General features: G+C 36.3%; 1 protein-coding gene across 1 annotated transcript in view; it reads left to right on the forward strand.

The window, feature by feature from the left end:
* The window catches only part of LOC132109845 (gamma-aminobutyric acid receptor subunit alpha-2-like), a 74,368-nt gene extending 49,665 nt beyond the window's left edge, over positions 1–24,703 (forward strand). Inside the window, exons 8-10 of the mRNA XM_059516229.1 lie at positions 7,116–7,268; positions 16,849–17,051; positions 23,990–24,703. Of these exons, the coding sequence (XP_059372212.1) occupies positions 7,116–7,268; positions 16,849–17,051; positions 23,990–24,295 (662 nt within the window). The 3' untranslated portion in view covers positions 24,296–24,703. The remainder of the gene's footprint in view (positions 1–7,115; positions 7,269–16,848; positions 17,052–23,989) is intronic.
* The last annotated feature ends 2,956 nt before the right edge of the window (positions 24,704–27,659 follow it).

Below are 27,659 nucleotides of genomic sequence, written 5' to 3' on the forward strand. Positions count from 1 at the left end.
ACATTTACTTGAGAAGCAAGTATACATTTTGTTTAGATTTTTTTTTTAAAGGAGTATTGCGTAGGTTCTGAAATTTCTAATCGTTACTGACACCAGTGGCCGTTAGAGGAACTGCAGCCAGTCTCATGCTCGTTCTCAGTGCGCACGCTTTTTTTTTTTTTTTACTTACGAGGAGTGTCAGTGGGTGTCTGAATTGTGCTGGAGGCTGGTCGCTTCTTTCCATCCGCAGAGTCCATTTGAAAACACTATTGCCGCTGCTTACTATAATGGCTGGCGTGCCGTACGGTTGTAAGCCCAAGTAGACGAGAACGCGCATGACGTCACATTTGGTGAATTTTCGCGCTAATTCGGGCCCGACTCCTCCACACACAATTGAGCCTACAGGCTGATAGACGCAACCGTGGCGGACAGTCGGGGTGTCATTCTTTTTTTTTACCTCATGGTTGGCTCATACATGTACAAATGAAAACTCTATCTTAAAGATTTTTTTTAAGTAAAAACCTCCACATAGCTCCTTTAAATAAAATAAAATTAAGTGAGTCTATGCTTGGAGCAAAAAAAAATTAAAAATTATACGGTTCCATTTTTTTATTTCAGTTAACTGCATTATTTAATATTAACTAACAATGAAGAATACTTCTTTATTAATCTTGGTTAATGTTAATTTTAGCATTTAATAATACATTATTAAGATTATTTAAATGCGGTAACCTTTTTATGTAAGATGTTATGTAAAAAAATTATTGTATATGTTTTATCAGGTAAATTTATGTATTTATTTATTAATTCATTTATTCATTAATACATAGTAATGTTGTACATTTAAATATTATTTAATAGATCTGAGCTAACATGAACTAACAATAAATATTTGTACTTTTATTAACTGATATTAACGTAGATTAATAAATATTGTAACAAATGTAATACACATTCTTAGTTAATGTGAATTTATTAACTTAAATGAGACCTTATTTTAAAGTGTTAAAAAAAATAGCTGTCAATGTGGTAAGAAAATGAAACTTAATTCGAACAAGATTATGTTTCTTTCCCCACTGACAGAATATTTTTAAGCATAAACAGATTTAATTTTTATACATTTTTCAGAAAACAAGAATTGATTTTGTGTAAATGTCTCAATATTTAAGAATTTATGGATAGAAAACAAGTTTAAAAAAATATTAAATATTGAGTAAGACATTTTTTTTTTTCAGTATAATTAAATTAATACTGTTGAGAACATTGTGTTTGCAGACAGTTTTTAACAGATGTTTTATTGCTGTGTCACTTACCTTTTTAAACAGAATCCATATAGTCGTGTCTCAGAGGGCCGTTTCTTTGTCTCCATTAAATGATGTGTAAAAAAAAGAAAACGATTGTCTTTCTCCTGTTATTATTGTGTTGGTCTTCAGGTCACAGTGAGGTCGTGCTTCTTATTGAGAATCTTTGTGTCAAGCATAGTGTTGCTGTAATATATTAGCTCCGTTCCAAACCCTAGGGAGCTGTCTATCTAGACAACATTTTTAGGCATCTTGCACGCTTCCAACTCTTTCCACTTTCAAATATCCACTTTCATGGATAATAAAGGTTCTTCATGGAACCATCAATGCCATTAAAGGAATTGTTATTTTTAAGTAAGCATTAATGGACTTACTGTATTTGTAAAACATTTTATTTAATCCACTTATGATGCTGTCTTGTAAAGCATCTGCTTACACTCAAAAAAATATTTCACCCCAAAAGTTAAAACTTATGTAATTCAATTAGATGTCAATTTTCCATCCAATTTAATCACTTAAATCCAATGCAAAAGTTAACATTTGTTTAAGCTTCACCCTTTCATGTTCAGTTAACGTAAATGAATTAAATACATTTTATGAAAACTGATGAACTGTGATTTAAGCTTGTAAAATACATCAACTTTACTCATTTTCAATAACTTATTGTTACTTGCTTTATATAATCACCTTACCTTTTCTTAATTCTATTAAATAAATTGACAAAACATGTTACACTTTCAAACATTTATTGTAGTAATTGGCCCATGATGAAAGTAACATCCAATCTGGCCAAAAAAACACATGAAAGCAGCACATACTGTAATGTAGTACTTAACAAATAAAAGCAACTGTTTTCTGCTCATGTTTGACTTTTTAGCTATGTGTGCCCACAACTAACAGGGATCAACAAGAAACCATTTTAACATCAAAGATTAATTTCAAATTTTCAAGGTAATACTGTCATATTATTGCATAGTACAGTAAACAATGTGCTTTCTCCTGATCTATAACACAAAACAGAAATGTAAATGGTCCCTTCTCTTCCCAAACCCTACCCCATGTAGTTACCTTGTATTACCAGAACTTTCTTAGATAAATACACTGTAAGTACACTATAAGTACATGCAAATAATAATTAAAACAAAAGGGAAAAAAGCAAAGCAAATATTTTACTTCACATGAATCAAGTTTTCAACACTTTTTAAGTACATATAACAGATTTTCACATTTCAGCATTTAGGCCATTACAATGTGTCCTACTCATTGCAGAGGGGTATGCTGCATACCAAAAGATCTTCTCAGCCATGCCTTCAAAAATGTCAGACCTTTGTTTTGATGGTGGAATAAGTAGCATTCCACCATCAAGGAAGCAGGAAAGTGCAGTCTCTTGCATGCTGGAGTTAGTGTCATCAGTTTGTAGAGGGCATTCTTGTCTAAATGTTTTCAATGTTCCTCCAGTTGTTGGAAATATGTAGGCAACCAGTGAATGTCCTTTTCACAGAAACATTTTAATTTTAAGTGCTTGAACCTTTGGGGAAAGCTTGCTGCCCACAACTCCAACATCACCAGACTCATCCTCAGCACCAGCACCTTCTTTGCAAATCACAAAAAGCCCCAGAGTGGTCTCAGAAATTTCTTTTTCTGCTTCTTCAGGGTTGCAGTCCTAAGGCAAAAGTAAGTAAATAAATATTAAATAATTTAATAATAATAAATAAATAAATAAATAAAGAACACATTTTCAGTTTCACTGAAATATTTGCAACATACAGGCTGGCAATGTAAGTTAGGTCCTTAAAAAGGGCATACGTATACAAACCTGGAATTCTTTGATGACTGTTGTCACGTCTTCACTGAGGTACACACATAGACTCTGGATGACAATCTCGTTTGATGTGTATGTCACCACACTGAAAATTTGACACAAAATTAAACAATCAGAAATGGCACCATAATAAATACTTATTATAGTTTGATATTTTTTATTGCTTCTTAAGAAATTAAATGCAAAAAAAAAAAAAAATATATATATATATATATATATATATATATATATATATAACAACACTTACTGTAATTGAGTGATTGCCCCAAACTGAAGATAATGTGGAATTATGTCACAATGATGAGGTCTCGGAAATAGTAAAGATGCATATAACTTCAGTTTTGTAATGAAAACTCTGCACTAAAAGAATGCGTGATCAACTCAATGTACAAAATTAGTTTTAAATGGAAATCCTATAAACTTTTACATGTTTCTTTCATATACTCATATAACTTAATGTCTAAAAAAGAGAGAAAAGATCAACACTTTTACAAAGAAATGAAACTAGTACAGTTTACAAAACACATAAACATATTACAAAAAACAAACTATACATACCGTAAGTGAGTGATTGACTTTAATCCGATTCAATGTGGAATTATGTCACAACGAAGTCTCTGGAATATTAAAAACGACATGATTAGATTTTTATAATGAAAGTACAACTCAGCATGAAAAGAATGAATGTTCCACTTCATGGAAATATTTTTTTTTAACAGAACATCTTACAAAATGTTACATGCAACTTTCATATTATGTCGAGGATGTTTGTACAACGCTTTAGCGTAGTTGCAAAGTATATTTATAGAAAAGCAAAATGGAAGGTTACATAGAGATGGCTAATCTATTATTTAAAAAAAAAAAAAAGAAAGAAAAGTCAAGGCAAGTAACGTTAATCTGCCTAAAAAGATGCACACAGTCGACCATGTACCTTAAAATGGTTCAATTTGCATATATTTGATAACATATTTGTTTTTACCCGAGATCCTAACGTTAACAGTCAACTTAACGTAAATGTTCTAACATATTTGCAAAGTGAATGTAAATTACGTCTAACGTTAGATGACAGTTAAAAGTGCAAAAGTGCAAAAAAAGTAAAATAAAATTTAAAAAAACAATGTAACGTTAGACTTAGTAAGCCTACATAACGTTACTCAAACGGTATGGGCCGTAAGGTTTAAAATGATAAAGAAAAAGTTAGCAGGGAAGGCCGAAAATAGTTCATTCACTAAAAAGTGCAGTTGGCAGCTACGGTAAATCAAGATAGATCATATAATACAAAATAGCTTATATGTTAAAGTCTACATCAATTATACATGAAGAAAATATCTTACCTTTTATAATCTCCTCAACCGTTCTCCATTAATCTTCTCACCGCTGAATCACCGTCGTCACGCGCCCTGGTTGAAATCCCGCCTTCAGGTTTTTTTTTTTTTATGTGCATGCGCAACATTCGCATTCGCGCTTTACTGCAACGAATTAGGCATGGTTTATGTAATTTGATCAGGTTGGTTTCGGATCCATTACGTTCATGTTGAGAAAGCGTAATTCAGAATAATAATAATTATTTCATACTTTTTTAAATATACTTTATTTAAATAGTTTACTTCATTTCAATTACTGGCAAGAATCATTTTTTTGAGTGTATGTAAAGAGTAAACAGCAGAGCAGCTCACCGGGGTTTGGAACGGAGCCAGTGTGTGTTCTGGAATCACGGCATCTCCTGTGACCTCCTGTGACTGATCCTCATCTTCACGCTTTAATTAACATCTTCACGGTGCATAGACTGCAGCTCGGACACACACTAACACAGTTTAGTTACAAAACCTAATGAGCTTCCTCACTGAATGCTGCCTACACAGGCAAAATCCTATTATTATTTGTATTTATTTATTTTTTTAATTAGCTTTTATTTTTATATTGTCAGTTTTGTTTGTTTCATTTCATTTTATTTTTATTTATTTGGTTTAATTAGTCATTTGTATTACAGTTTTTTTAAACATTTGTAGGTGTTTTTTATTTTTATTTCAGTTTAGTTTTAGTCGAGTTTTAGTTTTTATTTCCATTTAGTCATTTTAGTTCTTCAACCTATTTCAGTTAATTGCCAAGGCGACATTTATTTTATTTTATATTTAGTCACTTAACTAATTTATTATATTTATTTAGGATTCTTTAGTCCTAATTCAGTTTTATTTTTATTTATCAATTAGTAATTTTAGTGCTTCAAATTCAACTTATTTTAGCTGCCAAGGCAACATTTGTAATTTTTGTTTTGATTTTACTTTAGTGTTTATAGTGTTTTTTTATTTTGTTTTTGTTTTGTTTTTTCTTTGGGTTTTTTTTTTGTCATTTCATCTGCTTTCATTATTATACATTTTTGTAATGTTTTAATATATATATTTACAAAAAAAAATTTATTTTATATTTTATATTTTTATTATTATTTATTTATTTATTTATTTTTCAAATAGTAATTTTAGTGCTTCTAGTTGCTGCCAAGGTATTTTTTTTTAATTTTCTATTATTTTAAGTTTTAAATATAATATTATATTTAATATTTTAATATTAATAATCAGTTTTCATAAAAAAAAAATTTTAGTTTCTTTAGCAAATTTGTGATCCGCTTTCATCATTTCTGTTGTTTATGTTTTAAACATTACTATTTAGATTTTATTTATTTTTATTCAACTTTCAAGATCTATTTCTTTCTCCAAAGTCTCTAAAAAACACCTCTTTATACTCAGTAGAGACACATTCTCACACACGTACACGCCTGAACTCTCCCCTTCTTTTCTGTGTCTCTCTCTCTATGCACATTTACATTTCATCATGCTGTTTCTCTAGTGGACTGCTGTTAATTAAATTAAATCAGACGTGGCTCAGCCTCATCTGGGCTTATTTTCCCCACCGCGGCTCCGTGCTGAGCTAACCGGTGCTTGTGATAGAAGGAAACAAACTCCGAGAGGGTGCTGTGTGCAGTTGAACAAGAAAGAGAAGAGTGGAAGAGTGGGTTTTACAGGATTAGAGCTGGCTGAAATCCGTCTGTGCTTCCTCTACAGAAAGGACAAGGAGATCCCCCCCCCCCCTTTGCCAAATGGCACCACCACGGCATCCTCCACCAAGATCCAAAGGCGTCAGATAGATTTCTCTCTTCTGTTGCCATGGGCAACCAATGTCTTTCTCCATCTTTCAGTTATGCCTTCCCCCTCTCTTTCTGTTTTGTGGGCTGCTTGCTGGTAGACATTCTCCATTTCCAGGCGGCTTGCCACCTTTCTGTGTCTCTTTGAGCGGTTGGGATATTGCTCTGTGATAATGAGGTTCAAAACCTCATGATGATGTTGAGGAGATTTTCTCTCTCTATGCCATTTTGCTTGGTAACAAACTGACCTGATCTTTTCATCCATGGGCTTCGTGAGATGAGGTGTAATTGTGGAATCCCTCAAAGAGCTCTCGGCTTATAATTACATTTATCTTTCCCTCCCCTGCTATGTGACATCAGCTCTTTCGGAATATCCTTGGTCACAATATGCGTTTCATAATCCTGCTCTTTGATGTTCTATTTAAAGAGTGCCGCTTTTTCACCTTAGTCCCATTTTGTACACAATTTAATTATGATTTCCCATCAGGATCCAAAATTAGATTTTTGTCAGCAATTCATGTAGATTCTCAAAATCTGTTCATGAAGAAACAAACTCATTTCATATTGGATTATCTGAGGAGGAAAAAATGTTCATTTTGGGGTGAATTATTACTTTAAAATCGAATTTATTTTTATAGAAATATGTCTAAGTTCCTAGACAAACATCTGATGGATGAATTTTCCACTGAGGTTAAAGTTGTCAAAAGTCATGTGACAGTCACTAAGCTTTATAAGTAAACATCTTGTATGTATGACTTGAATTGTTCACATTACTACAAATTGTTGGATCAATAATCTGATTTAAACCATGTATTATGTTGCGAATTACCTGATAGTTGGGACTGTTTATCATAACTCTCTTTTGTCCTCACAGGTGAGTACACTGTGATGACTGCCCACTTCCACCTGAAGAGGAAGATTGGTTATTTTGTGATTCAGACGTACCTGCCATGCATCATGACCGTCATCCTGTCCCAGGTGTCCTTTTGGCTGAACCGAGAGTCTGTTCCAGCCCGGACTGTTTTTGGTGAGTTTAATCTCTGAGTGAATCTCAAAGTTCGAATCTCAAACTAATCATAAATTTCAGATTGATCTGTGGTTTGGAAATATTTTTGTACTTTGGACGCTTCTTCAAAGAGGTGAAATAAAAGCCTATTTGTATATGTATTTTTGCTTGAAATTCAAATGTTGGGTGTTTTAATATCATAAATGGACTGTAATAACCAGAAACCACCATCTTGAGTGTGCTTATCATGTTACATGTTGAGGTTTGAAGATATTGGTTGATTACAATTGTAAACTTTCCACAGAGTCACTGTTGCTAAACTGATTTTGTGACTTCTGCAGGATTTTATGACGCACTATTGGCCTCCAGCCAAACTGATGCAGAAAACCTGCATAAATTAATTTACTGTGACAGATTAATGGAGGACTAAAGTCACTTTGAGCTTAATAAAGAAGTGAAGGTTTGATCTTAGATTAAAATTGACATGGCTATTGAGTTACAATTCTAAAAACAATAGATATATATGCTGTTTTTAGTGTGTATCTATATATAATTTATGTCACTGAAGAAATTAAATGAAAAATAACTAAATAAAAATGTATGGTATAGAAAAATCCCAGTTACCATAGTTACCCATTCATTTCTAAGGGGAAAACTGAAGAGATGTTTTGGCTGTAGAAAGTGAAACATGCTGAAAAATATCATTTTACTTTTCTGGAATGAAATAATGATGAACAAAGATTTTTGTGAATCCCAGACTTTGATTCCCAGATGTTATGTGGCCCGTTTACAGGTTAAATAAGTAAAACGTTTTTGGCTCCCTGGAGGACCTTTCAGTAAAAGGTTTTTAAAAGAACCATTTTTCTTACTGTGAAGAACTTTTAAAAAATCTGAAGAACCTGTCACCATTATAAAGACTTTTTATAGAATGGAAAAGTTCCATGAATGTTAAATGTTCTTCGTGAAACCATAGATGCCGATAAAGAACCTTTAGAGTGTAGAACCTTTCCATTACACAAAAGGTAATTTATAGAGGAAAAAGGTTCTTTGGGTAATCAAAATGTTCTACAAACTTAGAAAAAATTATTTTAAAAGGATCATGAACTGCCTTTGTTTTGTTTTGTTTTTTTGTACTGTTCTCTGATCTGAAACAAAAAAGTTCATCAAATAATGTTTATCGTTTGGTTTCTGTGTAGACCTCCGTTTGCTTCTCTCATTATCTGCACTACGTATGAAAATCGGTTGGTGGGCTAAACAGGCAGTGATGTAGAAGCAGGTGTTGATCTTCCTCTGCAGGGGAGGAGTTTATTCACACTATTACATCATAGAGTAGAACAGGGATGGAAAACTCAGGTCCTGGAAAGCCGCAGTCTTGTAGAGTTCAGCTCCAACCCTAATACAAACTCACCTGCCTGTAGCTTCCTAGTAACTCTTCAGACCTGGATTAGCTTGTTCAGGTATGTTTGATTAGAATCAAAGCAAAACTCTGCAGGGCTGCAGCTCTCCAGGACCGAAATTCACCACCCCTGGAGGAGAACATTCCATACGGTGACATTTTGGCAGATTAGCTTCAATATAAGCTGTTTTTATACAAGAAAGTTTTGAGTTCTGAAAATTACAGGATATTTTTATAGCACAATGACCTCCTATATATCAAAAGGGAAGGGAATTTTGATTTCTCCGTTCATGACCCCTTTAAGAACTGTTCAGTAAAAGGTTCTTTGGAGATCCAAAAATGGTTCTTCTATGGCATCATAGAAACTTTTATTTACTAGAGTGTACTAATGCACAGGGAAACTGTAATAAGTTTGTTTTCCCCCGCATGCACATTTATCTATCCACATCTGTTTTCAGCAATCTGGCCTGCCTTTATAAACAAAAAGATAGCCAATGGTGGGGATATCTACATATAGTGTTGGATAAATAGGCTATTTATTTCTCTCAAAGGACGATGGAAATACAAAGTATAACTTTTTGGTGGAAGAAAAACTGGAGCATGTTTTCCAATATAGCAGTACACCTGATTCTAGTTCATTAATAGAGTCTTATTGACCTAAATTGGATATTTTAGGTATTGAAAACATCCACAATGTCGCAGTGCTTCAGGATCAGTACTGAGAAACACTATTGTAGCTGAAGAGTTGTATTGTACCTTCAACCCATAAAATGCACAAGTAGCCCTGGGAGCCCCTGGCTCCAGGGTCCTCTGCCCTAGATTAGAGACTTTAGCAGGGAAGCCGGTCCTTTCTGAGCATTTCTGTGAGGATTTATGGAGCTCAGGTATGGAAAAATTTGGTTACTGTGGAAATTCCATGAGCTCTGTGTTGCTAAGCATGTAACGTTGAGAAGATGAGTCCTCCTGGCATAGTTTCAGATCTCTTTCTACCCCTACTGGCTGTCTCTCTCTTTTTGCCTGTGTCTTTATTCTCTGTCATCGGTTTCTCTCTCTGTCCCTGAAGTCTTCTGGCAGTTCTTCAGCTATCCCAGTCACTCTTTCTGTTTCTTATTTTTCTCGCACTATCCGTCTATTATATGAGCCTTTTAAACAACCTGCCATCGGGCAAATGTGTGCAGAGTTAGTGCTACCAAAGAGATCTTGCCTTGCCAAACATTAACCCTGAAAAGTCAGTGTATTAATTGTAGAGCATCAGATGAATTTGTAAAAAAACTATATGACATTTTTACCATGTCGTAGATTGCTTATTAGAGTTTGATGAGGTGTTGAGATATTAAAGTTGAAATAGAGAGAATATCATTAAAATGGAGCTCAGATAAGCATGAAGGCAGTTGAGAGCTACATAATTGAAAACTTGCTCCAGGCTAAATAGCTCTGGAGCGTTATCTAATGTATACTTTATTATGATGCTTGTATGTACACAGCGCAGCCATGTGTTTTTTAGTTTGTTGTATTAGTAAAGTATTAAAGTATTAGTCCAGCTGAAAATGAAAATTCTGTTGATTTGCTCACTCGCATGTTGTTGCAAACCAATATGAGTTTCCTTTACAAAAGCAGTTATATAGCTGGAGTGCCCAGAGTGCTTTTCATAATGGAGACAGGGTCTTTCAAGCTCCGAAAATAACAAAAAAGCACCATAAAATCCGTCTGTATGACTCATGCGTTACATTTTCTCTAGTCCTCTGATGTGATGCAATAGCTTTGTAAAAGGAGCACACCAAAATTACGAAGCCGTTTGCGGAAAATCTTGCCATCAGCAACAACTCTCAAATCTTCAAACATGTTCATTTCAAACATAGTGTTAAATAAACACATGGCACCAGGTTTGATGACAGTGATGCCAAATTCCTTGGTTTTTCATGTCGTTATCGATTGCATTGTGACAAGTTTGAATAAATGCTAAATAAAGCTATCATATGACTTTAGAAGACATGAGTCATGTGGACTAATTTAGCAGTAATTGTTTGTTCTTTTTAGAGATTGATAGCACGTTTATATGCTTTTACTTTTGTTGAATGGAAATAAGCAGCCATTCTGCCTAACATCATCGTATGTGCTTCACAGAAGAAAGAAATTCGTATGTGAGATAATCAGAGAACAATATTCATTTGTTATTTGAAAATGTGGCAAAGGCTGTAAGTAAATGAAAGCATAGTTTAAAAAGAATTGTTTATCTAGAAATGAAAATCTGCTCACCATCAAGCCGTGCAAGATGTAAATGAATTTGTTTCTTCATCAGAACATGCTATATCACTTGCTCAGCAATGGATCCTTTGCAGTGAATGGGTGCCGTCTGAATGAGAGCCAAACAGCTTATAAAAACATCACAATAATCCACAAGTAATCCACACCACTCCAGCCCATCAATTAACTTCTTGTTAGTGAAAAGCTGCATGTTTGTAATAAACCAGTCATTAAGCTTTTATCTTCAAATCGTTGCTTCTACAAACTAACTTACATTTTGGATGGGTGAGTACATTTTCATTTTTAGGTAAAGTATTTAATATACCAGTAAATAAGAAAGCAGATGTTCTTGCCATGTATTATGGTAGGTTTTTCTTTTTTTTTTTCAGGTTCAGCTGGGTTTATTTGCAGCTCGGTGAATAATGATACTTGATGGAAACTGAAAAATAATTACACAGAATACAACCTAACAACCTAAATTTAGAATGATGTTTTTTCTCAGATGGTATTTAGTTTTTTTTTTTTTCAGAGGCAGTGTTTGAAGTCGTTTCAGGCAGTTTGGAGTGTGTTTCTTTCATCTCTCTGAATTGCGGAAGTATGTTCCATTACATTTCTCTCCATGCCAAAACTGATACTTCTCCATCCTGCAGTCTAGAGTCTGACAGCGTCTCTACGAATGAGATGATTAAAGATTTATACACTTCTGCAAGCAAATCACCTGTTACCCAGGCAATCAGGGTTCCTGCGCAGTCTTCACTGCTCCCAGTACACCTGTATAATAGACTCCATATTCAATAAATTACAGTATTGTTATGATAAGAGGTTTTGTCTTGGGTTGGTTAAACCCCTGCCTAGGAACACATTATTGCACCACACCTGTTTCTTATAACGGACACTATAAAAGTTGCACACATCCACACACACATCGCTGATTATTTCTTAGCCTGTTAGTGTGTTACCCTGTCTAGTTTCTGTCTTGCCTTGCCTTGTTTTGCCAACGTACTTTGACCTTGGATTGCTTATTGGATTACTCTTTTTGCCAGCTCTTGGATTATGCCTGTTTGCCCCTGCCGTGTGTTATGCCTTTGACCCATGAAAAGTATGAAATAGCTCAAAGGTTCATCTCATGAATCTTCAGTTGGAAAGCTTATACTGTATAGACAGAGTACAACACAAGAGTTACAAATTCTGAAAATTGACTTATTTTCATCTTTGTGCCCATATTTATTTTTCCTTTTCTATATTACAATGACTTTTTTTTTTTTTGGGTCAGACCACTAAAAGTGTAACAGGGAATTCTATTCAGTCTCTTTCAATCAATATCCCACATACAGTAATCTGTAAATTTGTACTTTTGAAATGGATATATGGCATACATAAGAATATGGCATAATGTTCAATACAGTAACTATCATCCAAAATGTTGCCATAGTTTACATCAGAACATCCCTCCAGAGTACACTGTTATTTTGACAACATGACTAAGCAATTTGACTGTCTTATCCATAAACTATGACACAAGGACTTTTCAATCTGATGGCACTGACATGTTCATTGACACAGATATTTATTTTTGAGAGATGAACTAAGGATTTTGAGCAAGAGACTGGCTTTTGCAGGTAATCCATTGTGTTTTGCTCTTTGTACAAGTTGTTTTGAGAAATGCATTTACTGTTTTGCAAATCTCAAGAATGATTCGAGAAATGTACCAAAGCGACTGAGAAAAACTGTAATGACTGATGTGAGGCTTAATATTAAACAATTTATTCGGCCATTTTGTGTATTTTTACTGTAAAAATTGTATTATTTAAATACTATTTTATTTTCATTTTAATTTTAATCGTACAGTAAGTGTTTTTTTTCAGTTATTGAAAACCTACATTTATTGATTATTAATGACTGTTGTAATGTTTAATATAAAAATATTTGGTTTATTGACCAATTAGTTGTTAATTAGTATGTCTTTTTACTTTCTAATTGAATTTTTTATATTTTTTAATAAAATTATAATCACATAAATGATGCACTTTACTTGCCTAGTTACCATTTACTTTGGCCATATTTTAAAAAGTGGGGCTAATGAGATGGTTCACAATGACTGATGGGTAAATTTCTCTCCATTTCCGGTGTTAATGTGTTCTCTATGATATTTGTAGATTGAGCTAATGCACTTCCTACGATTTGTAAACACATTTAAGATGGTCAGCTGAAATGTATCCGCTGTTTGAGATTATATTGATCTCTTTCGCCTTTCACTGCAGCATTTCTTTTTTAATCCTGATACATTGACTGCTTTGTCATTGGATGGATATCTGCAATTTGGCTAGGGGAGGGTGATCCATCCTACATTCCCTATCTGCTCTTCTCTGGTAGTCAGCCCATTTCAAACTGCTGTCATGCTCTTCCCACCTGGGATTGAATACTGCAGGGTTTGACGGCAATGGAAATTAATTGGAGGCATTTGTTTACATGCATGGTCGCGATCAGAGTCCCCAAGCTTGCCGTCTGTCAGGCCGATCTGTCATTGCAGACCTGGATCAGGCAGGAGTCAGGAACGCACAGGTTCCTCTCCAGAATCCCTTTACGATGTCACAGAGTCTCGGCTGAGAGTGTGAAAATGCTGGAGGATTCTCATTAAGGTTATTGTCTCCCCGGACCCGTGACTGAACAAGGCTGTCATCTTCTTGTATTATTCCCCTCAAAAACAGAATTATTCAAGCCCTTCCTTGTAATACACAAAGCACTTTCTAAAAATACTTCCATTTCAGTAAACACAGCACAGATCTTAGGAAGGGACAGAAATGGAAAAGAATTCAAGCATTTAGAGGCCAAAGGGTTGTCATGTTTTGGATCATTAGAAGCCCCAAGACTGGAAAAAAATGTGGTGCACTAAAGATATAAAGGGAGGGTCCTTACAGACTCAAGCTTAGGAGATGTTTAGTCTTTCAAAGTCATGGAAGGTGATGTCATTTTGTGATGTTAAAACACTTTCTCCTGCAACACAGTGGGCGATGTGTTGCTCCAACACTATTTCATGACCAGTTTGTACATATTTTTATGAGGTGGCTTATTCATATGAATTCGTACAACTTCACTCGTAGGTTTTCGTAGGATTTCTGTGACGGGTAGGTTTAGGGGTGGTACTTCGTACAAATCCCTATGAATTTGCCACCTCATAAAATACATACAACTTTTCAAAAATGGTATGAATTTGAAAGAATTTCATAGTAATGAAACGTCTGTTCCTTTGTGTTTCCCTATTTTGGTCATGTTCCGTTCCTTGTTTTGTTAATTGATTAATCCCCACCTGTTTCCATTCCCCTGATTACTTCCTTTGTGTTTAAAAACCCTGTCTGTCCAGTTCCTTCTTGTCCACTATTAATGTGATGTTCTATTCTAATGTTTGAAGATTTGTGTTTGGATGTGCCCTTTTTCTCCCTTGAACATTAAAAGAACTCTTTAGATATATATTCTTTGTCATGCACCTGATTTACACACCAGTGCATGTAACAGAATAGCGGACCTTAAAGTAACTAAGTTAGCAGCGTTTTTCTTCAGTTCTCGTTTTTGTTTTCTCCCTCTCCTGGAATGAATATCCCGACAGTCCAGCTCCGTTCACTGGAGGACCACACCAGGGACTTTCTAGATCTGGAGTGCCTTACCCACTTCCCAGACTGCTCGCTCTGTGCTTTTTATTATCACAGCCTGAGCGAGCGGTGTAAGGCACGCCTGCCAGCGAACGGTCCGAGAGAGGATTTCGCCGCTTTCGTGGAGTGGGTGCTGGAGAAAAATGGATCTCCATTCACCATCAGCCCTCCTGCAGAGGATATCTCAAACCCCACTCCTGAACCAGAGACCAGCCAGCTGTCAACCCACTGCACGGAGCTAAAGCCAGAGCCCACCACAGCTGCAGAGCCCAAGCCGACCATAAAGGAGCCAATCATTGTCCGGGAGCTAGGACTCAAGAGCGAGACTGACAAGGCGTGTGAGCTAGCAACACCATGCTTTTTGGGATTACTGGTGGAGATCGAGGGCGTGGAGGAAAGCCCTGCTCACACTCCTGTGACTGAGGGTGAGCTGCAACTGGTTTCTGAAAATTATGTACAGGAATTAATAACCTGACCTTAGTAAATGACCTTATAGACTGGTTTGGGGAGGTAGTTCCTAATTCTCCTGTGTCTCCGCTGGTTCCGTCCAGCCCTGAATCTCCTGTGTCTCCGCTGGTTCCTTCCAGCCCTGAATCTCCTATATCTCCGCTGGTTCCATCCAGCCCTGATCCTCCTGTGTTCCCTCCCAGCCTCCCAATCCCGCCTCCTCCTAGACCAGTCAGTTCATCTGCTCCATCTCCACTGGTTCCGTCCAGCCCTGAATCTCACCCTCAGTTAGCGCCATCTGGGCACTCTGGTCCGCCTCTGGACTTCCAGTCTCCAGCTCTGCCTTGGCATGAGGATCCCCTGTCTCTACTTCCAGCCTGTGAGCCCTGGACTCCACCTTGGACCTCCGACCCATCGGCCCCGCCTTGGCTCTTAGCTCCCTCCTCTACACCGTGGCCCGGCATACCCCAGCTCCACCGGGTTCCCTCATCCCTCCGGCTCCACCTTGGTCAGTCATCGACCATGCGACACCTCAGGACTCCCTTCCTCTGGCTTCGCCTCATCACTCCATCCCCTCCGGCTGTCAGGCTCCTCCTTCCCTCTGGCTCCACCTCCATCCTCAGTTGCTCTGGCTCCGCAGCGGTCTTCCGGTGCCCAGCAACTGCCTTGGTCACCTGAGCCTTCTGCTCCACCTTGGCCCTCTGGATCCTCTGTGTCATCCTGACTCTGCGACTGCTCTGCTCCATTTTGGGCTCCTCATCCACCGGCGCAGTCTCCGTCAGTCGGCCCCATGGTGTTGTCAGCTCCTGCTCCACCATCAACTGTCATAGTCATGAAACTTCTGTTCCTTTGTGTTTCCCTATTTTGGTCATGTTCCATTTCTTATTTTGTTAATTGATTAATCCCCACCTGTTTCCATTCCCCTGATTACTTTCCTTGTGTTTAAAAACCCTGTCTGTCCAGTTCCTTCTTGTCCACTATTAATGTGATGTTCTATTCTAATGTATGAAGATTTGTGTTTGGTTTTTCTCCCTTGATCATTAAAAGAACTCTTTAGATATGTATTGTTCGTCGTGCGCCTAATTTACACACCAGAACATATTAAAACGAAACAGGTCATATGAATTAGCCACCTTCTAAAATATGTACGAATTGCCATGAGACTGGATTGGCTGCTACTGACGTACAATGATCTGTTGTGCTTAATTAATTTAATTAGTTTGTTTTATTTATTGTTTTATTTGTGTATTGTTTATTTGTATTTTCCAACCAATAACAGAGGTAGGGTGTTTTTGGGAACAGTTTTGACCCATTTTGAAAAATTCAGCAAGTTTGATTTGGGGGTGGGGTATTCATTCATCCATTCATTCATTTTTTAGTAATTCAATCAAGAGTTTTGACTAGTTTGAAAAAGTCTGAAAAAAATGCATTCAGTCATTGTTTTACTTATTATTTTATTGTTTTATTGTTTTATATATTAGTTTACTGTTTTATTTATTTATTTGCATTTTACAACCAATGGCAGATGTAGAATCTGTTTGGGAACAGTTTTGACTTTAAACAAAAATCCACAAGTTGGAAAAGATTTTATTTACTTTTTTGCTTTTACTTTTATTCATTCATTCACTCATTTATTCAGTTGTTTAATGATGTTTTACTCTTTATGACTTATTTTTACCCACCTGTGAACCACCTGTGAATGTTTGCTAAACAGGTTTTATTTTTTCATGCAATGGTGGAATCAAGTGGTGTTGCATTGATGTGATGCAAGTTTAATTCCAAATTCAAGTAATTCTGACATTCTGTGTTCTGCATTAGTTTATCATGGTAATTTGCATCGTGTTATCATTGTTTGTATTCCTCTCAGGTGTGACCACTGTACTGACTATGACCACTTTGAGTATCAGCGCCCGTAACTCCCTACCGAAAGTCGCCTATGCCACAGCCATGGACTGGTTCATTGCCGTGTGTTATGCCTTTGTCTTCTCCGCCCTGATTGAGTTCGCCACAGTCAACTACTTCACCAAGCGCGGCTGGGCTTGGGATGGCAAGAGCGTGGTCAATGACAAGGTAATTATCTTTAATCATGTCCCAGCATGCTTTGTGTTGTGCAGGTGGGGTGGCATTTGGATCTGATTGTTTGACGTGGTGACAGTACGGTAAAATTTGAGTGATGTGATATCTCAGGGAAAAAATGAAGTAACTGTTGGGAATTTAAGAGCACTTCAGGTAGATGTGAATTTGGCTTGTCTAGTAGAACACCTGAATACCTCATTTATTTGTCTCTTGGACAGCAACATGATTATACGTATAAAGCCTAAAATATCTATTACATGCCTTCTGTCATCTTCTTAATATTGATAGTTTACTTTTTTAGTAAATAACAGACCTTTAAGTATACTACTGTAAATATAAATACACCTAGTTCAGGTTGTGGTTCATGTGTCTTTTTGCTGTGAAATCTTGACTGATTTTTGTAAAGTAAACATAACAATAAATGTTACATTGTTAGTAATATTTCAAGATGAACACTTATTGGACTGAAGCAACTTATGTGTACTTGATTATCCAGACAGCATTCTTTAGAAGAATAATTTTCAAATGTGATTAACAAATATGATCATCAGGCATTTGTGGAATGTTTTGTTATCTTTCAATCATTGTTGTATTGCATTGCATTATATGTTTTGATATATTATTGGGAGATATAGAGTGACAACTGATGTTTATATCATTTTATTTAACTAGCCTATGGTACTGTTATAAGGATCTCAATGATTTATAATAAAAGCTATTAGAATTTCATCTTGCCCAAATACAAATAGCATATTTTGCTCAGTTTGGGCCTCTGTTTTTTCCTCTTCATATGAATTGCCAGGTTCTCAGATGTTTCTCCCGAAAAACAGGCCATAATTATAAATGTATTATAAAAAATAATTTCACATCTGAGATATTGATATGAATTCAATATGAAACATTTCTTGTCAAATTCATCTTTTTGACAATTATTTATTTTTACAAGAAACATCAGATACAAAGGTGATACCTAAATAAATGCTTATGCACATCATAAATTACTTTCTTTTTACATTTTATGTTTTATTGCATTTCCAATATGTTCCTCCATCTGTTTAGGGCACCTCAGAAAGAAATTGTGAGTGTCTCATTATGGTTTGCCTTTTTTAAAATAGATAGGGGTTGATTTTATATGCTGAAGAACAGCTATAAGACACTTCATTGATATCCTGACTGTAAAGCCATACTGATATAATCCTGCACAGTCTATGATACATGTGGCTCTTTGTACTTCTGGTGCAGGTCAGGATTAAATAACCATAGATTAGTCCATTATGATCTTATCATAGAGCACTGCAGACTTCACTCATATCCTGCTCATATGAGCCGGGGGAAACTACAGAGGCTCTGATAACACTAAGGGTTTGTCTAAATCTAATTAGTACAGATTCATTAGTGATTATTCATGCAGTCATTCTGGACTGATTGATTACAGAAGAAAATGTCATTTTTATGGTTTATAAAGAAAATGTATGTGGTGATTACCTGTGCAATTGCATGTGGTTGCTCACATGTTCTAGGTTTTGTTAAAGGTTGCTAATGTGTTCTAGGTGTTGCTATGGGGGGTTCTAACAAGTTCTAGGTGTTGCTAGGGCATTGCTATGTGAGTTCTAACATTTTGTATGGGTTGCTATGGGATTGCTAATGAGTTTTAGGTGTTGTTAGGGCATTGCTATGTGGTTTCTAACATTTTGCATGTGTTGCTATGGGATTGCTAATGAGTTTTAGGTGTTGTTAGGGCATTGCAGTTTGGTTGCCAATATTTTGTAGGTGTTGCTATAGGTTGTGTCAAGTTCTAGGCATGGCTATGTGGTTTCTAATATGTACTAGGTGTTGATATGGCGTTGTTTACATGTTCAATGTGTTGCTATGGGGGGTCTAGGTGTTGCTAGGGCATTGTCGTTTAGATGCTAGTATGTTTTAGGTGTTGCTTTGGGCATTGCTATGTGGTTTATAAAATGTTCTTGGTGTTGCTAAAGGAGAGCTAATTAGTTTTAGGTGTTACTATGGGGTTGTTAACATGTTCTATCTGTTGCTATGGGTTTGCTAATGAGTTCAGTTGTTTCAATGGGTTTTTAAACATATTCTATGTGCTGCTACAAGGGTTCTAACAACTTATAGGTTTTGCTAGGACATTGAAGTGTGGGTGCTAATTTGTTTCAGGTGTTGCTATGGGTTATAACAAGTTCTAGGCATTGCTAGGGCATTACTATGTGGTTTCTAACATGTTCTAGGTATTGCTGTGGTTTTGCTAATGAGATCTAGGTGTTACAATGTGGTTGTTAGCATGTTCTAGGTGTTGCTATGAGTTTACTAACGAGTTCTAGGCATTACTTTGGGGTTGTTAACATGTTCTATGTGTTCCTAATGTGTTCTAGATGTCGCTAGGTTGTTCTAGGGTGGTTACTAGATGGTTGCTTAGTGCTGAGGTCAAAAATTATTTCATGATCAAGATATGGTTCATGGTGCATATATGGTGTGAAATGTCATGTTTAAAATTCATTCTCAAAATACCAACTGTATGGGAAAAGTTATACTCCAAAGTTTAATACTTAACCTTAAAGATTTTTTTAAAACTCATTTATAAACCAATAATGAAAGATGATCCAAAACCAGCACTGGACATTTATTTGCAGATTTATGACAGCACAGTCAGTTAAAATTAAGCCCAAGCAAAACTGCATTATGTGCTATTTTCCAGTCATATGATTTTAATGAATATTGAGATGTTAGTACTTAAAGAACGAATTATTGTAATTCAGTCAACCCTGAAATTTACCATCACGCTGTCTTTCTGACACACTTCTTTTCCATCTGTCATCACATCCACAAAATCAAATCTGGAGTCTTATTCTCATTATCTGGGATTGATTAATATCAATTTCATAGGGCCTCTTCCTTCCCCTAGTCAGACTCTGTAGCACAAGATCATTGCTTATTCATGAGCCTTCAAATCTCCACAAATCACATTCTTCTCACTAAAGGTCAGTCAGCCAATCAGAAATGACTGCCTGTAGAATTGGCATGTTTATGCAGATCTCATCACTGTCTTCCTCCATCACAGTCACAGAGAGTAGATGTTCATTTCTTGGTTTCTTAGTCCAAGTTTATATACATACATACATACATTTTATATATATATACATACAGTACATACATTTTATTGCTTATTTTCTTTATAGATTCAATGAGATTCATTTCCGAAAGGCACAGAAACACACTTCACATATGCACATAGTGTCTGAGTTGTTGACTCAGAATCTGCCACATACATTTTCTAAAACGACATATAAATAAATTATATAAGCATGAAATGGGCTCTGTGGGATTCTAAAGTGTCATTTCATTTGTTTCACTGAAGGCTGTTTGACAATATGCTCACATTGTCAGTGTTCATTTTGACATACACCGCTAAACAAGACATGGTTTTCGATGCTATCAAACATTGTATTGCACTCTAATCTTAATCTCAGCCCAACCAGAACCTTTAGGAGATCTTAAGATTTCATCCACGGTATCCAAGTGATGTCTATGAAGAAGCAAGATGTCGATTTATTGCAGTGATCATATATTGTTTAAGTGCAGAACTACAGTGGAGTTTGAGCTGACAGTGTACAGTAGGTGGACAACCTAAATGGGGATTACCGCTGCGGTACCGCGGCGGTAACTGTAATTCAGTCGCGTGTTAAAATCATTCATGAAACTACCGCCAGGTGGCGCAAAGGGACGGATTGCGAAATTAATGTAATTGTAAAATGAGATAAAAGGAGGAAGTAAAACAATAACATTATGATATAACATTGTAACATCTTTAAAAAATATTAAAACATTTACAGTGAGTTAAATTCAAAACGTAGGATAGTCTTAGGCTACAGTCTACTCATAAAAAATTTAAAGAAGAACTTTACACAAAGGATCATATGCATGCTATTGTTATTAAACAGAAAATAAATATAAGGCCTATGTGTGTGTGTGTGTGTGTGTGTGTGTGTGTATATATATATATATATATATATATATATATATATATATATATATACGGATAAAAAGCTAAATGTTTTCCTTTTTATTTTCATTTCGGTTCATTCTTGGTTTTAAAAAAAAATCTTCCGTTTCCATATGCAGAGCGAAAAGAGAACGATGCAGCATTTAGCAATAATTATTATTAACTCTGTCATTATTCTTGACTTTTTCAAACTACTAACACTTTGCATTTTTGAATTATGCCTTATGTGTGACCAAAAATTGAGTATTTTCTGTTCCAGCCGTTTGTTCGCGATGGTGCCTCGCGTACTGTACATATTCACTGTAAACAAACATCCCTCTCTTAGTAACCATCCTGCGTTTAGACTAATGTGAAGTGAAAAAAAGTGAAGTGACATTCAGCCAAGTATGGTGACCCATACTCAGAATTTGTGCTCTGCATTTAACCCATCCGAAGTGCACACACACAGAGCAGTGAACACACACACACACTGTGAACACACACCCAGAGCAGTGGGCAGCCATTTATGCTGCGGCGCCCGGGGAGCAGTTGGGGGTTCGGTGCCTTGCTCAAGGACACCTAAGTCGTGGTATTGAAGGTGGAGAGAGAACTGTACATGCACTCCCCCCACCCACAATTCCTGCCGGCCCGGGACTCGAACTCACAACCTTTCGATTGGGAGTCCGACTCTCTAACCATTAGGCCACGATTTCCCCGCATTAATAGTTCCTGTCAGTCTCTTTAATTACCACAGCACCTTCATCAACGCATCAGGGAGAGGTGGTGCTCTTGGGATGAGGGGGGGGGGGGGTGGAGGTCTGTCTGTGGTATTTTGTAGAAACAAAGCTGGAGAAACAAACTGAACGCCTAGTGCATTCACCATCAAAACACCTGCACATGATATGATTTGTTTCCTTGTGAAATAGGATGCTTGTTGGGAAAAAAAATATATTAATATTATATTTGAGCATGGTAATGTACATGGCAATGTTAATGCGTTCAGTCTAGGCAGAATGGATCAGCTATGCTGCGATAAAGTACCGAGACTTGCTATTGCTTAAACAACCATAGACATGCTGCAGTGAGCATGTAAGAAATTCTGCTGCTGCACATTTAACATATGTGAAATAACCAATCAGCCGCACAATGTGAATAATTATGTCATTATGTCATATTGAGTTAGAACCGCACTATCTAGAGTTTCATGACAGAACTTAAAAAAAAAAATATATATATATATGTGGTCCATATATATATATGGTCATGAAAAATTGTATATGTGATAGTGGTGTGTGTCAGGCTTATAATAATTAACTAAAGTAAAACTAAAACTGAAATTATTAAATGTACATGTAATTTAAATTTAAATATATAAAAAATGTTAAAAGGATAGTTTTATATATTTTATAATTTTTTTTTACCTTTATTGCCCAGGGTTATCTGTGTAAACTGCATGTGTCTCTTTTTGTGTGTGTGTGTGTGTGTGTGTGTGTGTGTGTGTGTGTGTGTGTGTGTGTGTGTGTGTGTGTGTGTGTGTGTGTGTGTGTGTGTGTGTATGTGAACGCACACGTTAATGGAGAGAGAAAGTTGTTATTAATGACTGTTTGTTGTGTGTGGGATCTTGTTATATTTCTGTGTGTGAGTTGTGCCAGCACAGCTGCATTTACCGCTGCTGTTATGACAAGAACTTATTGAATCATGAATCTTCCTCCCGTTCTTCATCATGAGTCTGCTCATCCTCAACACCTCCATTTGTCCCATCAACTCCTTATCATAATACCGCTCATATTTTGCAACCTGTATGGTTTTCTCTGGCAAGCGGATGATATAACATACATAGACTGCATTCCCACAGTGTTTGGGATTGACACTCATACTTGAGGCTGGGATTGTCCTGTTCAGATTGAAATCTGTCAGTGTGAATGGCAGCCAATCCTATTCTTTAATTCACTTAAGCTGTACAGGCTATTAGTGTCATGGTTATGGACTTCTGTTCTCCTGTTCGTTCTGAGTTTCCTTATTTGGTCATGTTCCTTTTCTTGTTTAGTTAATTGATTACTCCCCACCTGTTTCTGTTCTCCCTGATTACGTTCCATGTGTTTATAAGTCCTGTCTGTTTGGTTTTTCTTTGTCAGTTCTTAAAGTTATGTATGTGGTTTGTCGCTGTTATTGTTATAACAAAATTCTACTTCTTTGGAATTCCATATGGCACTCTCTCCCTAGACGTGTACCGTTACAATTAGAGAATATTAACCAAGAGCATACAGTACATAGATATTAATCATTGTTTTAGCAAACTCACATTTAATATAGTTTTAATCTGGTGTGTAACACCCACTTTTCACATCCTACCTTTTTTTTATTATTATTATAAAAAAAAAATCTCAATTTTTCTTGTTTCACAAATTTGTCTGTTTACAGAAGTAAAATTGGCTGTAAATTGCAATTTAAGTTGGCAACTAGAAGTCTTTTTTAAATTACAGAATATCTTATTTCTGCTTTGTCACGCTTAAAGAAAACCATTTTAATGGTTTTAGTTTAAATATTTATTCATAATATTTGTTTTAACATTTATGTTTAATGTGGTGTTTTTTGCATTTGAAATTTGAATCCAGTTTTGTAGTTTCTGAAAATTTATTTAAAAAAATTCTGAGTTTTTGCTTAAAGCAAGAAAAAAATCTGCTAATTGGGTACAATCAATCAATAAACAAAAAACTTATGTATTTCTCAATTTAAGAATATTTAGATATAAGTAGTGGAGAACCACACAAAAATAATGAGTAAAAACTAATTTTTATTGCAGCTGTTAACTTCACAACTTCCTCACAAATCGGTTATAAAATACAGTTCTTGCTCACTTTCATATCCAATCTGTGTCAACAGAATTGCATTAAGCACTCCAGGTGAATTTATTTTTAAAAGTGGCAAACTCTTACTTTCCCTACAGAAAAAGGAGAAAGCTTCAGTCATCAAGAAGAACAACGCCTACGCCGTCGCAGTGGCGAACTACGCCCCCAACATCACCAAGGACACCGTCCTCCCCACCATCGCAAAGGGAAGCATAGCCGAACAAGGAAAGACCAAAGCCGACGGGAAACCGGCCGAGGCGAAGAAAACCTTCAACAGCGTGAGTAAAATCGACCGCATGTCCCGCATCATGTTCCCGGTTCTCTTCGGGACATTCAACCTGGTTTACTGGGCGACATATTTGAACAGAGAACCCGTGATCAAAGACATGATGCCCTCTTATTAGATGGTGTCCAGGGTTGCTACGGGTTCCACTAAGCAAGACTAAAGACCAGGCCAAAACCACCCAGGGACTGAATATAATCACGCTCTGATGCTTTTTCCCATCTGCTCCACACAGACGTGTCGTGGATTGTTGCAAGATGCCTTTCTATCTCTCTCTATCTCTCATCACTCTTTTCTACAACTTTTTCAGCAGTGCTTTTGAAATAACATTTGCCTTTGTACATATGTACGTAGTGGAAATGAAAATGACGTGTTTGTGTTTCGCTCCGTGAGAATCTGACTTTGGACCTCTATCTGTGATATAGACTAGCAAATTATAGTGATTTATTTATTTATTTATTCATTCATTCGATGTAAAAGTTACACCTTTTTTGTGATGGTGCTTGTTTTCGAGTAGCTTATATATATATATATAAGACCAAGCTCTATTGTGTATATGGTCTGATATTTTGTGCTGGGCCCATAGAACAAAATAAAAGAAAATTAAAACCATACTAAATCAACTGTTTACACACATTGCTGTATCTTTACTGACAGTGATTTATTTTCTTATATTGAACCAAGAATGTTCCTTTAACAGATTTTTGGAATATTTGTTTACTGTCAGTTTTTGACTACATCCCTTTTTAAAAGTCTCTAATGCAGCAGCATGTATCAGGGTTGTTTGGAAAGCTCATTCAACCTGAACTTTGAAGTCAAGAAGAAACCGCAATTGCATGCCATATTACTTCCATAATGTGCTCTATTTGTACAACAACAAAATGCATTCCCATTGGGAATTTACAGTATTCCATTTCATTTAAAAACAAGCCAACAAGGCAACATCTGAAAGCAAATTATATTATTTTGATGAAGGATTAGAAATACATATTATTTAGCCTTAAAAGAAACCGCACAAAAATGAAATTTGCTGAAAATTTGCTCAAACAAAGAGTCTGTGTCATTATAAGAACAGATTTGGAGAAATGTAACATTATTAGATCACCTGCTCACCATTGGATTCTCTGCAGTGAATGGGTGCCGTCAGAATGAGTGTCCAAATAGCTGATAAAAACATCCCGATAATCCATAAGTAACTTGTCTTCAGTCTGCAAAAACAAAAACAGTACAAGTAGTGTTATCATAATGATTGATTTGTTTATTACAAAAATTCAGTTTATGGATTATTATTGTGATGTTTTTATCAGCTATTTGGACTCTCATTCTGATGGTACCCATTCACTTCAAAGTGTCCAGTGGTGAGCAATTGCTCCAAGTCTGTCCCGATGAAGAAACAAACACATCAACATCTTGGATGGCCTGAATTTAAAAATATTTTAGGGAAATGTTAATTATTGGGTGAAATCTTACTTTACGAATTAGTCCATATAACTTTAAACGTGACTAGACTTGGTGATTCATGATTGTACAGTCATGGCCAAAAGTTTTGAGAATTACATAAATATTGGAAATTGGAAAAGTTGCTGCTTAAGTTTTATAATAGCAATTTGCATTTACTCCAGAATGTTATGAAGAGTGATCAGATGAATTGCATAGTCCTTCTTTGCCATGAAAATTAACTTAATCCCAAAAAAACCTTTCCACTGCATTTCATTGCTGTCATTAAAGGACCTGCTGAGATAATTTCAGTAATCGTCTTGTTAACTCAGGTGAGAATGTTGATGAGCACAAGGCTGGAGATCATTATGTCAGGCTGATTGGGTTAGAATGGCAGACTTGACATGTTAAAAGGAGGGTGATGCTTGAAATCATTGTTCTTCCATTGTTCCATTCTCCCATTGTTGCATAAAAATGGCTTCACAGGCAAGGATATTGTGGCTACTAAGATTGCACCTAAATCAACAATTTATAGGATCATCAAGAACTTCAAGGAAAGATGTTCAATTCTTGTAAAGAAGGCTTCAGGGTGTCCAAGAAAGTCCAGCAAGCGCCAGGATCGTCTCCTAAAGAGGATTCAGCTGCGGGATCGGAGTGCCACCAGTGCAGAGCTTGCTCAGGAATGGCAGCAGGCAGGTGTGAGCGCATCTGCACGCACAGTGAGGCGAAGACCTTTGGAAGATGGCCTGATGTCAAGAAGGGCAGCAAAGAAGCCACTTCTCTCCCAAAAAAGCATCAGGGACAGATTGATCTTCTGCAGAAAGTATAGTGAATGGACTGCTGAAGACTGGGGCAAAGTCATATTCTCCGATGAAGCCCCTTTCCGATTGTTTGGGGCATCTGGAAAAAGGCTTGTCTGGAGAAGAAAAGGTGAGCGCTACCATCAGTCCTGTGTCATGCCAACAGTAAAGCATCCTGACACCATTCATGTGTGCGATTGCTTCTCATCCAAGGGAGTGGGCTCACTCACAATTCTGCCCAAAAACACAGCCATGAATAAAGAATGGTACCAAAACACCCTCCAACAGCAACTTCTTCCAACAATCCAGCAACAGTTTGGTGAAGAACAATGCATTTTCCAGAACGATGGAGCACTGTGCCATAAGGCAAAAGTGAGAACTAAGTGGCTCGGGGACCAGAATGTTGAAATTTTGGCTCCATGGCCTGGAAACTCCCCAGATCTTAATCCCATTGAGAACTTGTGGTCAATCCTCAAGAGGTGGGTGGACAAACAAAAACCCACTAATTCTGACAAACTCCAAGAAGTGATTATGAAAGAATGGGTTGCTATCAGTCAGGATTTGGTCCAGAAGTTGATTGAGAGCATGCCCAGTCGAATTGCAGAGGTCCTGAAAAAGAAGGGCCAACACTGCAAATACTGACTCTTTGCATAAATGTCATGTAATTGTCGATAAAAGCCTTTGAAACGTATGAAGTGCTTGTAATTATATTTCAGTACATCACAGAAACAACTGAAACAAAGATCTAAAAGCAGTTTAGCAGCAAACTTTTTGAAAACTAATATTTATGTAATTCTCAAAACTTTTGGCCACGACTGTACATAAATGCACTATTTCCTAGGCATAGGTTTTGTTCACTATTCTTAAATTACATATTAATGAATCCACTATAAATACAGCAAGTTGAGCTTTCCTCACATCCTTCCATCAAAGATGAAGTGCATAATTTTTTATGTTGAATTACTTTCTCCTTGTCCAGGTTTAATGTGAAAACACTATTATAAGACAGCTGTATGTTGCCTTCTTAAAGAGTGAAAACACTGTGGCTTTGTGGCACTTTGAAAACTTTAAGCAGCATGATATGGACGTAGCTATTTGTTTTTCAACCAGTGGCAGACAGGGAGTGTTTGGAAACAATCTGTTTGGTGCCGTTAAAGATGCAGAAATGACGCACTTCATCTTGAATGCTCGAGCTAAGGAAATTAGTGAACCTGTTTTAAAAAAAATTATAATCATGATGATTTCATG

Source organism: Carassius carassius, chromosome 29 (assembly GCF_963082965.1).
Source record: "Carassius carassius chromosome 29, fCarCar2.1, whole genome shotgun sequence".
Lineage (NCBI taxonomy): Eukaryota > Metazoa > Chordata > Actinopteri > Cypriniformes > Cyprinidae > Carassius > Carassius carassius.